Source organism: Camelus ferus, chromosome 4 (assembly GCF_009834535.1).
Source record: "Camelus ferus isolate YT-003-E chromosome 4, BCGSAC_Cfer_1.0, whole genome shotgun sequence".
Lineage (NCBI taxonomy): Eukaryota > Metazoa > Chordata > Mammalia > Artiodactyla > Camelidae > Camelus > Camelus ferus.
In genome coordinates, this window is record NC_045699.1 from 9,720,494 (window position 1) to 9,732,775 (window position 12,282).

The 12,282-nt window shown below is 38.4% G+C and overlaps 2 protein-coding genes across 13 annotated transcripts in view; one reads left to right on the forward strand and one right to left on the reverse strand.

Moving 5' to 3' along the window:
* The window catches only part of RASEF (RAS and EF-hand domain containing), a 57,022-nt gene that overhangs the window by 32,033 nt on the left and 12,707 nt on the right, over positions 1-12,282 (forward strand). For all 3 annotated transcript variants that reach the window (XM_032477522.1, XM_006182736.2, XM_032477521.1), the window contains 7 exons: positions 515-599; positions 1,451-1,539; positions 8,778-9,036; positions 9,340-9,471; positions 9,587-9,734; positions 11,034-11,115; positions 12,167-12,281. In XM_032477522.1, coding sequence (XP_032333413.1) covers positions 515-599; positions 1,451-1,539; positions 8,778-9,036; positions 9,340-9,471; positions 9,587-9,734; positions 11,034-11,115; positions 12,167-12,281 — 910 coding nt within the window. The remainder of the gene's footprint in view (positions 1-514; positions 600-1,450; positions 1,540-8,777; positions 9,037-9,339; positions 9,472-9,586; positions 9,735-11,033; positions 11,116-12,166; position 12,282) is intronic.
* Positions 1-12,282, reverse strand: part of LOC116663053 — a 150,236-nt gene that overhangs the window by 25,180 nt on the left and 112,774 nt on the right. For 2 of the 10 annotated variants that reach the window (XR_004319086.1, XR_004319090.1), the window contains one exon: positions 139-304. The exons of the other annotated variants lie outside the window; for them this stretch is intronic. The gene's annotated coding sequence lies outside the window, so the exon portion shown is untranslated. The remainder of the gene's footprint in view (positions 1-138; positions 305-12,282) is intronic. 10 annotated transcript variants of the gene reach the window in all.

Here is a 12,282-nt window from a genome sequence, read left to right on the forward strand (position 1 = left end):
AGTTGGGGTTTGAACCCTGAGTCAACATCAGAGCCTTCAGCTGGTGCACAGCAGCGCCTGTTGGTACGGCACCTGGCCACGAGTGGGATGTAGCATAGCCAGGAGGAAGAAATGTGACATAACACAGCGCATCTGCACCTGGCAGGGCCGCGTGCGGAGTGGGGCATTGAGAGCAGGTGGAGCCGGCTGTCTTCAGGCCTTTAGGGAACAGAGACCTGCACCAAACCCATCCAAACAACGGAGCTATCTGAGGGAGAAGTGGGTTCCACAGCATAGCTGATCTGCTTCTTAAATGCCTTCAGACCTTCAAAGAGAAGTGATACATTGATTAAGTTGCACTTCTAGTAATGAACTATGATCTCGGTTTGTGAGGTTTGAAGGGGGAAGCGGGAGAAAGTTGCAAGAGGTGGTCACTCCACATTCTGAACATCACAGCTTGAAAACAAGGTGGTGACATTTACCCCCACTAATACTTTCCTTATCTGTTTGTTTATTGTGTTTATTTACTCTGTAGATCAGCTAACAGGAAACTGCATGACAGTAACGACGGCCTAAGGAGCGCCCTTGAAAACAGTTACAGCAAGTTCAACAGATCCTTGGTATGCAATAGAACTTTATAATACACTTTGTTCTTTCTTGTGGTAGAGTATTTTGATAAAAATCATATATTTTCTTAGACGAGAGCTTATAATAATGAGAAACTATTTTACATAGTAAAAGGAGACAACATTTTCCGAAATTAGAGAAAATGCCACTCCTCTGTATAAATAAATGTCTAGATGTTAGCCAGCTCTTTGTTTGATGTTCCAGAAGACGAGACAAAGATGTATAAGGTGGGACCTGGGTCCTGGAAGAGTTTATAGTGTAGTAGGGAGCTAGGATATGCATGGAGAGCAATAATAGAAGAAAAAGTGGGAAATCTCCTGGAGGTACAAATAAAATGTTGCCCAGTTGAGAGGAAAGGTAGGGTATTTCTGGCTGAGAAGTTTATTTAGACCCATTGGGTATTCTTTGTGGTAGTGAGACCATCAGAGTGGAGGCCTTGGGCTTTAAACCCTCCAACAGAAACAAGCTAACGCCCTTTTGGAACTCTGAGGACCTTCCTTAGACTACGTGTGCCGGAAAGCCTCATCTCCCACTTGGAAATCAGCTTCAAGTTTGGGGTTTCAGTGCCACAGCTTTGGGTATGGAGAAGTCAGTCACTAAGCCAAACTATAGTTCAAAAAGAGACAAATCGAAAGAAGGGGGAACCAGGGTGCCCCACTATGCCTTATATGGCATGAAGACGAGAAACTACTGTTGCATTTTCTCCCTTGATTTCTGTGCTTACGTTTTCTCATGTAGGATACCAGACTTTCAATTACATTAGTAAGCTAGCAGTTTTTTAAAATGTATATAAAATGTTTACATGGAATAACAAAATATTACTAATGTATTTTATGCATTACAGCGCATAAATAATGTATCGCCAGGGAATACAATTTCTAGAAGCAGTCCCAAATTTAATGGTCATTCTCCTCAACCCCTGGGCTATGACAGGTATGTTAACACCTACTTGCTTTTTTTTCTTTCTTTTTTGAATTCTGGATCAAAGTTAAAAGGAAAGTAAATTTGCTTAGAGGTGAATTAAAATAATAGAATACACTTGGTACACTAATTTCTGTTTTCTGCTATCTTACTTTAAATTTCTGAAACATAAAATGTATAAAGGTTAAAGGAAAAATGTTTCAGAGAGAGCAAAGTGATTTCTTTAAGATGTTATCATGACTTGGTTTTATGTATGCTCACCCTTACCTCATTCCTAATTATGTCTTGTTTCTTAGAAGTGCACTAGGTTAAAGGTGTTTCTGGGAAGCCGGTGGAACTACTGTATATGATGTTGTGGTATATGTGGTGTATGATGTTGAGACTCTTGGCACGATCTGTAAATGTTTAACAGCTCAGTATAACATTATGCAAGCAATGTTCGAGGAAAAGGAAATTTTTAAAACAAATAGAAATGTGGCTAGTAGATGTTTATGAGCTACTGTATTAAAGGAGTCACAGAGGCTTTCCAGAAGTGAGAATTTAGCTCTATTTATTAATCAAATAAAGTGAAATATTGGCTGTACTATAACTTGAGATCTAGCAGTAAAAGCTGAAAGATTACACATGCGAACACATGTGTACAGACATATGTCCAGTGTTGCTACTTAAGAAGCTCATTTTGAAATATGTCGAAGTTTGATGTAGAAGTGAGTGCATAAACTGCAGGTTTCTCGCTGTCTGTTTCTGATGCCATTTTCTGATTTACGTTCCTTCCCTTTTCGCTCGAGGACTTTTGGTCTAAAGAATAATGTGCTTAATATCCTAGGGGTAGCAAAACGGTCAGGCCCCCTTTCAGGAAGGTTTGTTATCAAGGCTTGTTGGTGATCACTTTTAAGAAAATTCTATCCAGGTATCAGATATTTTTTATTATTCACTGATATGTAAAATAGAAAAATTTAGTGGTTTGTCAATTTATAGGCAACTGGCTTCTCCGTTATGGAAAGATACTACTTTTTCAAATATGTGGGTGTGATACCATTTTCCTGGACTGATATTTAGGATAAGTTCTAAGCAAATAGGGGGAAATATAACTGAAATTATTTCAGAAATTTCACCATGATTTATTTTTGAAAAGAGTGGACACCATACATAAGGCTGGTAGTACTGGACAAATTGCCCCTTGACAGTAGGACTAAGGGACAAAGTCATCATATCCCAGTGCCTCAGAGTGGCAGGAATGTAGCACTTGTGTGCTCATTACCTTGAACAGTCACTAGAGGGCCACCGTGGTCCAGACTGATGTTCCTTTGGCAAGGGGGCATTAGTTTGATATAAGAATTTAATTTTTCTTTTCTTTTTGATGCAAATATAGAAATTAATAGTCATCAAATCACAAGAGAAAAGAACAAAAGAAGAAAGGGGGGAAAAGACCTACAAAAATTAGTCCAAAACAGTTAAAAAATGGCAATAAGAACATACACATTAATAATTACCTTAAATGTAAATGGACTAATACTCCACCAAAAGACACAGAGTGGCTGAATGGATGTGAACAAGACCCATCCATATATGTGCTGCCTAAAAGAGACTCACTTCAAATCTAGAGACAGATACAGATCGACAGTGAGGAGATGGGAGAATGTATTCTATGCTAATGGAAATCAAAAGAGAGCTGGAATAGTAATACTTATATCAGACAAAATAGGTTTTAAAATAAAGACTGTTATAAGAGACAAAGCAAGACACTACATAATGATCAAGGGATCAATCCAAGAAGAAAATATAAATCTATATGTACCCAATTTAGAAGCACCTCAATATGTAAGGCAAATATTAATGGACATAAAAGGAGAAATCAACAGTAACACAGTAATAGTAGGAGACTCATATCAATGGACAGCTCATCCAGATAGAAGGTCAATAAGGAAAGACTGGCCTTAAATGACACATTAGATCAGATGGACTTAATTGATACATAGCATTCCAACCAAAAGCAGCACAATACGCATCCTTTTCAAGTGCATAAGGAACGTTCACCAGGATAGACCACATGCTAGACTGCAAAACAGGCCTCAGTAAATTTAAGAAAAATGAAATCATATCAGGCGTCTTTTCCAACCATGCTGCTACAAGACTAGAAATCAACTACAAGAAAAAAAACTGCAAAAGTACAAACGCATGGAGGCTAAACAGTATGCTGCTGAACAACCAATGGATCACTGAAAAAATCAAAGAGGAAATCAGAAAATACCTAGAGGCCAATGAAAATGAAAACACAGTGATCCAAAACCTCTGGGACACAGCAAAAGCAGTTCTAAGAGGGAAATTCATGGCAATACAAACTTACCTCAGGAAACAAGAAAAAGCTCAAATAAACAACCTAACTTTACACCTAAAGGAATTAGAAAAAGAATAAACAAAACCCAAAGTTAGTAGAAGGGAAAAAAAACAAGGATCAGAGCAAAAATAAATGAAATAGAGACTAAAAAAGATGAGAAAAGATCAATGATGATACAAGATGGTTCTTTGAAAAGATAAACAAAATTGAGAAACCTTTAGCCAGACTCATCAAGAAAAAAAGGGAGAGGGCCCAAATCAATAAAATCAGAAATGAAAAGGCTACATCTGACACCACAGAAAACAAAGGATCATAATAGATTGCTATGAACAGTTGTCTGCAATAAAATGCACAAAAGAAATAGACAAATTCTTAGAAAGGTACAATCTCTCAAGACTGAACTAGGAAGAAATAAAAAATATGAACAGACCAATTACTGGCACTGAAACTGAATCAGTAATTTAAAAACTCCCAACAAACAGAAGTCCAGGAACAGATGGCTTCACAGGCGAATTCTACCAAACATTTAGAAAAGACTTACACCTACCCCTCTCAAATTATTCCAAAAAACTGCACAGAAGAAATACTTCTGAACTCATTCTTTGAGGCCAGAATCACCTTGATGATAAAACCAAACAAAGATACCACACAAAAAAAATTACAGGCCAATATCAGTGATGAGCATAGATGTAGAAATTCACAATGAAATATTAGCAAACCAAATCCAAAAGTATATTAAAAGGATCATACATCATGATCAAGTGGCACTTATCTCAGGGATGCAAGGAGTTTTTAATATCTGCAAATCAATCAGTGTGATACATCACATTAACAAATTGAAGAATAAAAACCATATGATCATCTCAATAGAAAGAGAAAAACTTTTGACAACATCCATTTATGATAAAAACTCTCCAGAAAGTGGGCATAGAGGGAACATACCTCAACATAGTAAAGGCCATATATGAAAACCCACACTAAAATCATACTCAGCAGTGAAAAGCTGAAAGCATTTCCTCTAAGATCAGGAACAAGACAAGGATGCTCACTGTTGCCACTTTTATTCAACATAGTTTTGGAAGTCCTAGCCACAGCAACCAGAAAAGATAAAGAAATAAAAGGAATCCAAATTGGAAAGGAAGGAGTAAAACTGTTACTTTTTGCAGATGACATGATACCATACATAGAAAATCCTAAAGAAAACTATTGGCACTCATCAATAAATTTGGTAAAGGAGCAGGATACGAAATTAATATACAGAAATCTGTTGCACTTCTATACACTAAAAACAAACTATCAGAGAAATTAAGGAAACAGTAATATTTACTATCTCATCAAAAAGAATAAAATACCTAGGAATAAACCTACCTGAGGAAGTAAAAGGCCTGTACTCAGAAAACTATAAGACATTGATGAATGAAATTGAAGATGACACAAACAGATGGAAAGATATACTGTGTTCTTGGATTGGAAGAATTAATTTTGTTAAAATGATCATACTGGCCAAGGCAATCTACAGATTGAGTGCAATCCCTATCAAAATACCAAAGGCATTTTTCACAGAACTAGAACAAATAATTTCAAGATTTGTATGGAAACACAAAGCACCTTGAGTAGCCAAAGTAATCTTGAGAAAGAAGAGCAGAGATGGAGGAATTATGCTTCCTGGCTTCAGACTATACTACAAAGCTACAGTCATCAAAACAGTATGGTACTGACACAAAAACAGACACATAGATCAGTGGAACAGAAGAGAGTCCATAAATAAACCCACGTACTTATGATAAGTTAATCTGTAACAAAGGAGGCAGGAATATACATTGGAGAAAAGACAGGTTCTTCAATACCTGGTGCTGGGAAAACTGGAAAACTATACGTGAAAGAATGAAGTTAGAATATTCTCCAACACTATATAGAAAAGTAAACTCAAAATGGATTAAATACCTACGTGTAAGACCATATACTATAAAACTCCTAGAGGAAAACATAGGCAGAACACTCTTTGATATAAATCATATTGATATTTTTTTGGCTCCATCTCCTAAAACAAAGGATATAGAAGCAAAAATAAACAAATGGAGCCCAGTTAAACTCAGAAGCTTTTGCACAGCAAAAGATAAATTAAAAAAAACAACCTACTGAATGGAAAAAATATTTGGAAATGATATGACTGATGAGGGGCTAATATCCAACATATATAAACAGCTCATACTACTCAACACCAAAAACACAAACAACCCGATTAAAAAATGGGCAGAAGAACTGAATAGACATTTTTCTGAAGAGGAAATGCAGATGGCTAACAGGCACATGAAAAGATGCTCAACATCTCTAATCACCAGGAAATGCAAATCAAAACCACAGTGAGATACCACCTCACGCCTATCAGAATGGCTATCAAACAACACAAATAACAAAAGTGGGCAAGGATGTGGAGAAAAGGGAACCCTCATACACTGTTGGTGGGAACGTAAATTGGTGCAGCCACTATAGAAAACAGTATGGAGGTTTCTCAAAAAACTAAAAACAGAACTACCATATGCTCCAGCATTTCCACTCCTGCGTATATATCTGGGAAAAACAAAAAAACTAATTCAAAAAGATACATGTGCCCCAATGTTCATAGCAGCATTATTTACAATAGCCAAGATATGGAAGCAACCTAAGTGTCCATCAGTAGATGAGTGGATAAAGAAGATGTGGTCTGTCTATACAATGGAATACTACTCAGCCATAAAAAAGAATGAAATTTTGCCATTTGCAGCAACATGGATGAACTTGGAGGGCATATTGCTAGGTGAAATAAGTCTAGACAGAGAAAGACAAATACTGTATGATACCTCTTATATGTGTAATCTTTAAAAATACAACAAACTAGTGAATATAGTAAAAAAAAAAAGCAAGAAAAAAAAAAAAGCAGACTAACAGATACAGAGAACAAACCAGTGGTTACCAGTAGGGAGAGTGAAGAGGGGAGGGGGCAATATGGGCTTAGGGGATTAAGAAGTACAAATTATCAGGTATAAAATAAGCTACAAGTATATATTGTACAACATGGGGAATATAGCAAATATTTCAGTATCTATAAATGGAGTATAACCTTTAAAAATTGTGAATTACTATATTGTACATCTGCAATTTATATAATAGTATACATCAACTATACTTCAATAAAAAATTTTTTTTAACTTAAAAGCATTTTATAAACTTAATTTTATTGTTTTGTGGCTTTATTGGATTTTAACTTGTATATCTGTTGTAGTTTTGGGTTCTTCCTAAGAACTCTAACAAAAATATAACTTGTTTTATATTTTTACATGCTTAATTGTAATGAAAATATTCTTAAGACAGATAAGAATAGTTTACTTTTAAATGGTATGTATATAAGTTGAGTTTGAGGAAGTCTGATTTATGCCTGTATTTTCAACTTAGATTCTATATATTCGTGGAGGTGATTTTTCAATTCAGGATTTTTTCTCCTTTGTTCCTTATCAACAATATGAACAGGTTAAAAAAAAATGAAGTTCTGATTAATAATGACATGGAGCTGAAGTTTTACTATATTGTAATGAGAATGGTTTCCTTAGGTTCCTTACAGATTGACCTAAAATCAGTTTCAGAAAAAGAGTTTCATAAATGATGAGACAAACGAAAAGAAAAGGTACACAAATATACACATATGCAGGTAGCTAGGTAGACTGAGATATGGTATGAAATTCCTGTCCCAGGATAAAGACTTTATAATTGAGCAACATATTTAGAGAGAGTTTGGTGATTAAATTACCTTTTTAGTTAGTTTTAAACATTTTCTAATTGCACAAAAATATTTTTGACTTCTCAGATTTATATGGCTTATACTTGTGTTTATACTAAGGTTACCCTCTCTTTTCTAAGAACATCCATCTCTTATTATTTCTCATATCTGGAGACCTATGTACCCCGCCCATTTCCTCTTCCTGGTGATATCATGTGTGCCAAGTGTCCATGTTGATGCCCAGTGTGCAGTGGGGACTAAGTAAGTTGTAGCCCTTGCTCTTACCTCAGTATAAACTTAGATACTTACGGGAATCAAATGGAAAAGCAAAAGTAAGTAGGTTTTACTTGAAAAATGTTAGAGTTCCCCAAGTGGAATGATCTTAGAAATCAGGAATTCTAGCCTTTGTACAAAGCACCTCCCCACGAAACCTCTCCCATAGGAGTCTTTCCAGACATGTCAACACTTAGTGGCAGAAAACTCAGGGCCACACATTTCTAATTGTCTGCCAGTTCTCACCAAGTTGATTAGAGATGTGACTCCCAGAAAAGTGTATCAGTACTATACCTTATCTGGTCTCGTGCAGCCTGAGAGAATGTATGCTTCCTGTGTCAGCTCCTCAAGTATTTGAAGAGAGTAAACATTACAATTTAAGCCGAGTGCACTGAACTGTTTCTGAGACCTGAGGATTTGAAGTCTCACGTCCTCAGTTGCCTTTCTCATTCTGGTTCTTGGCATCCCTTTGCAGTCGAGATGTTATCCAGAAATGGACACACTGTTCATAATATGGTCTGGTCACATTAGAGTAAAAAGGTCCACATGTTCTGTATACATTTTACTTAACATAACTTGAGACTGCATTTACATCCTGGGAATTCTAATTCCCTTTGTATCAAGAAATAAAGAAGGGGTGATTTCTTTTAAATAGCTTCATTTATTAAACGTTCAATTTAAATGTCTTTATCTTAATCGACTGTTGCATAGAATGAACCAAAATTGCTCTGAGCATTTTAATTCTGCTGCTTAATCATGGAATATATTGTGGCTCTGGGCAGGAATGAGAATATCAGTCTTCTTGATTCCGTTGCTGTCTGATTCCATTGCCGCGGCATCTTGAGCTTCGCCCTCAAGTACCGTGGTCCTTTCCTTTGTCACCAGGTCATGCCGCTCTTCCTACATGGATGAGGACTGTGACTCACTGGCCCTCTGCGATCCCATGCAGAGGATGAACTGTGACCCCATGCAGAGGATGAACTGTGACGTTGACAGCCTCCCTGAGAGCTGCTTCGACAGCGGCTTGTCTACCCTGAGAGACTCCAATGAGTATGACTCGGAGGTGGAGTACAAGCACCAGAGGGGGTTCCAGAGGTCGCACGGCACACAGGAGAGCTTTGGGGGTGACGCTTCAGACACAGACGTAAGCCCCAAAGTCACTGCTCTCCTAGGCCTGATCTTCGATAGAAATATGTATACCGCCCTGTTTGACTTTAATCTGTTGTGGGCAAGGTTTTAAAGATCATACATGTGAAACAGAGTCAGGAGAATGGTTTTCTCTACAAAGTAGGGAAAACTCTCACAGGTTTCCTCTTGTGGCCATTCTGTTCCATTAACAGCATTGACTGTAGATTCAGCTGCATATTTTTCCTTTTAATTCTCAATATTTATGTGTAATGAGATACTTTGTTTTTTAACGGCTGACTTTTCAAAAAAAACAATACAGGTTCCTGATATAAGGGATGAAGAGACATACAGCTCGGAAGGCGTGGCCCCAGACTGGAAGCCCCAGGGGTCTGCTAGTGAAGGCAGCGTCCTTAACTCCTCGAGAAAGCCCATCTCAGCACTCTCACCACAGGTAGGTGGTCTCGGAGGCACTTTTATTCATGAACACTGTTCATTTTCATGCTGTATAACTGACGAGGAAGAAAGCTGGCACTCCATGGTCACCCACTGTGGCTTTCTTCCCCTAGACAGACATGGTGGACGATAACCATAAATCTGCCGGCTCCCAGAAGGCTTACAAGATTGTGCTTGCTGGCGATGCTGCAGTGGGGAAGTCCAGTTTCCTCACGAGACTTTGCAAGAATGAATTTCGAGGAAATACAAGTGCCACCCTGGGTACGGTTCCTTTTTCAGTGGATAATGGGGAAATGACCTTCTTTAGCTTTATTCTATTTCCTTTAGGGATTATACACACAGATACACAGACCTCTCTCTCTTTCTCTCTCTCTGTATAATGCACGTGTAATGGGGTGCGTGTGTGCATGTGCTTGTGTGTATGTGTCCTTGTCTATAGAATAGTCCTCCTATGTTTTGGCTAAGGCATAAATTTGGGAAAGGAAGACTAACAAAGGACTAAGGTATCTACTTACCCAGTGAGATCAACCAAACCAAGTTTAGAGCCAGAGATGACAAGATTCATTTTTTCAGCAAGCATTTCCTGGGTCCTACTGTGAGCCACATACTGTAGGCACTATGGATACACAACAGACAAAGCTGACTAAATCCCAGCCCCCAAGGAACTTTCATCCCAAAGGAGAGAAATAGATGGAAAACAAATTTAAAAATGAGGTTTGAGAGAGGTGCACTTTCACATAGAGTGCCCAGGGAATGCCTTTATGATCAGGTGTCACTTGATGTTGATAAAGTGACATTTATGTCGGCCAGTTTGTTATTATGGTCAAAATCATAGCCGGGTGTATGTTCCCTCCCTTCCTGCACAACGGAATACGTGAGTAATATGTCTCAGAACAAGGAAAAAGTCGTGTTCTGATTGCCCAAATTTGCATAATAATCAGGAAAAGGAGTTGAAGATATGCAAATTATCTTTTTTTTTCATCTAAGGAGTTCTTATTTTGATAACCAGAAATGTTACGACAGATTGATTACCCTCTTCACAATGAGTGTCTTTGTAAATTTATGGTTCTCTGTTATACCCTTCAAGATAACAAAGCTGAAAGTTCACTTCAACTTGTCATAAAAAGACTACAACATTTTGTTCAGTTGCTAGGGTGCATGGCATATCTATATATCATATAGACGTACATGTATACATATACATGCACACACGTATACACCTGCATATACACATAGGCATATTTATGTGCATGCACACACACAGAGGTAACTGAGTCCATCTAATTACATGGACAAATAGAATATAGATTTTCCTTTTGTCCATAGATTAACTCCTTCCCCAAGTCAGCCAACCTGCAGACATGCGTCTGTGCAGATGTGTGGTCTGACTTATAATTAGTATGTGAAGGTCCCTCTCCTTGAAGGCCAGGTTCATCTCTCTCTACCTCACTGAACATTAGCTTATTGGCACTTGTCTCATCTAAAGAGGGCTTGAAAGTAAAAACCAGTGGAATTGTTTACATCATATTCTCCATGTTCTCTTATTATATTCTTTTTCAGGAGTCGATTTTCAAATGAAAACTCTCATCGTGGATGGAGAGCAAACAGTCCTGCAGCTCTGGGATACGGCCGGTCAGGAGAGGCAAGTGCTTTTCATGATGCTTTGGGTTCTGCCGAGGTTTGCACAGACAAGCCTTTGTAGGATGCCTGGTGTTTTTATACTCATAATTATGTAATTCTGATATAGTATGCTCGCTTTTTTCCACCTCCTCCTTCACTGATCCATCGTTGTGTGAGAAGAGGATGTTTAAGCTTCCTTTGAACTGTTGACCCACTGGGAAAAAGAGACTGCCCTTTCCTAACAAGAGAATTGCAGTGAGACAGGACCTTATCCTGCATTCTTTGCTGGTGGCCCGAAGCATCAAGCCTAGGTTTTAATCTTATCCAACTCTTTGGAAACACACTCCGTCCAGTTGTTCAAGTGTGGGAGTACCTGCTGACCTCTATAACCAGGCACCATTCAGGGTGTTCAGATTCAGCAGTGAGCAAATGGACACAGGTACCTGCCCACATGGAGCTCATTTTCTCTAGCAGCTTGGGAGTATCAGCATTTTAAAAATCTGTGTGGTTGGCATAGTACTTGAGATCCTGTGAAATACTGCACTTGGTTTAGAGTTAGGACACACAGGTGGAGGTGTGCTCTTCCTGCTGGACCCGCAACGCCCCGTGTATGTGTGTTATGTGTTCCACATGGTTAGTTCCTCCACCTGCCCACCAACAATACTCCCTACCAACAACCCCAAAAAATCGTATGTCTCTGATGTGCGTCTCCTTCCATCCTTCTCTGTGTACCACACATGGGTTCTGGAAGCTTGTTGCCGAGCTGAAATTTTTAGACATTATGGTCTCAACCTTGTCCTGGTTATGCTTTGGAGTTTGTAGACATTCTTGGGATTGGTGGGAAAAAATGATTGGCTTTTCTAAATCACTAGCCGAGATTCTTACCCTGTTACCTGTCACCAGGTCATTCTAGGCCTCGGGGAGGGCAATTTCACAGTAATTGGTTACCATTGGATTCTTCTCAGCTGGGGCTTGTTTTAGAAGATGAGAAAAAAGTGAGCATGAGAGAATGAGACGGCACCAAACCGACTGACTGATCAGAACCGTTACTCACATGCTTTTCTCTTTTCCAGATTCAGAAGTATCGCTAAGTCTTACTTCAGAAGAGCAGATGGTGTTTTGCTGCTGTACGATGTCACGTGTGAGAAAAGCTTTCTTAATGTACGGGAATGGGTAGATATGATTGAGG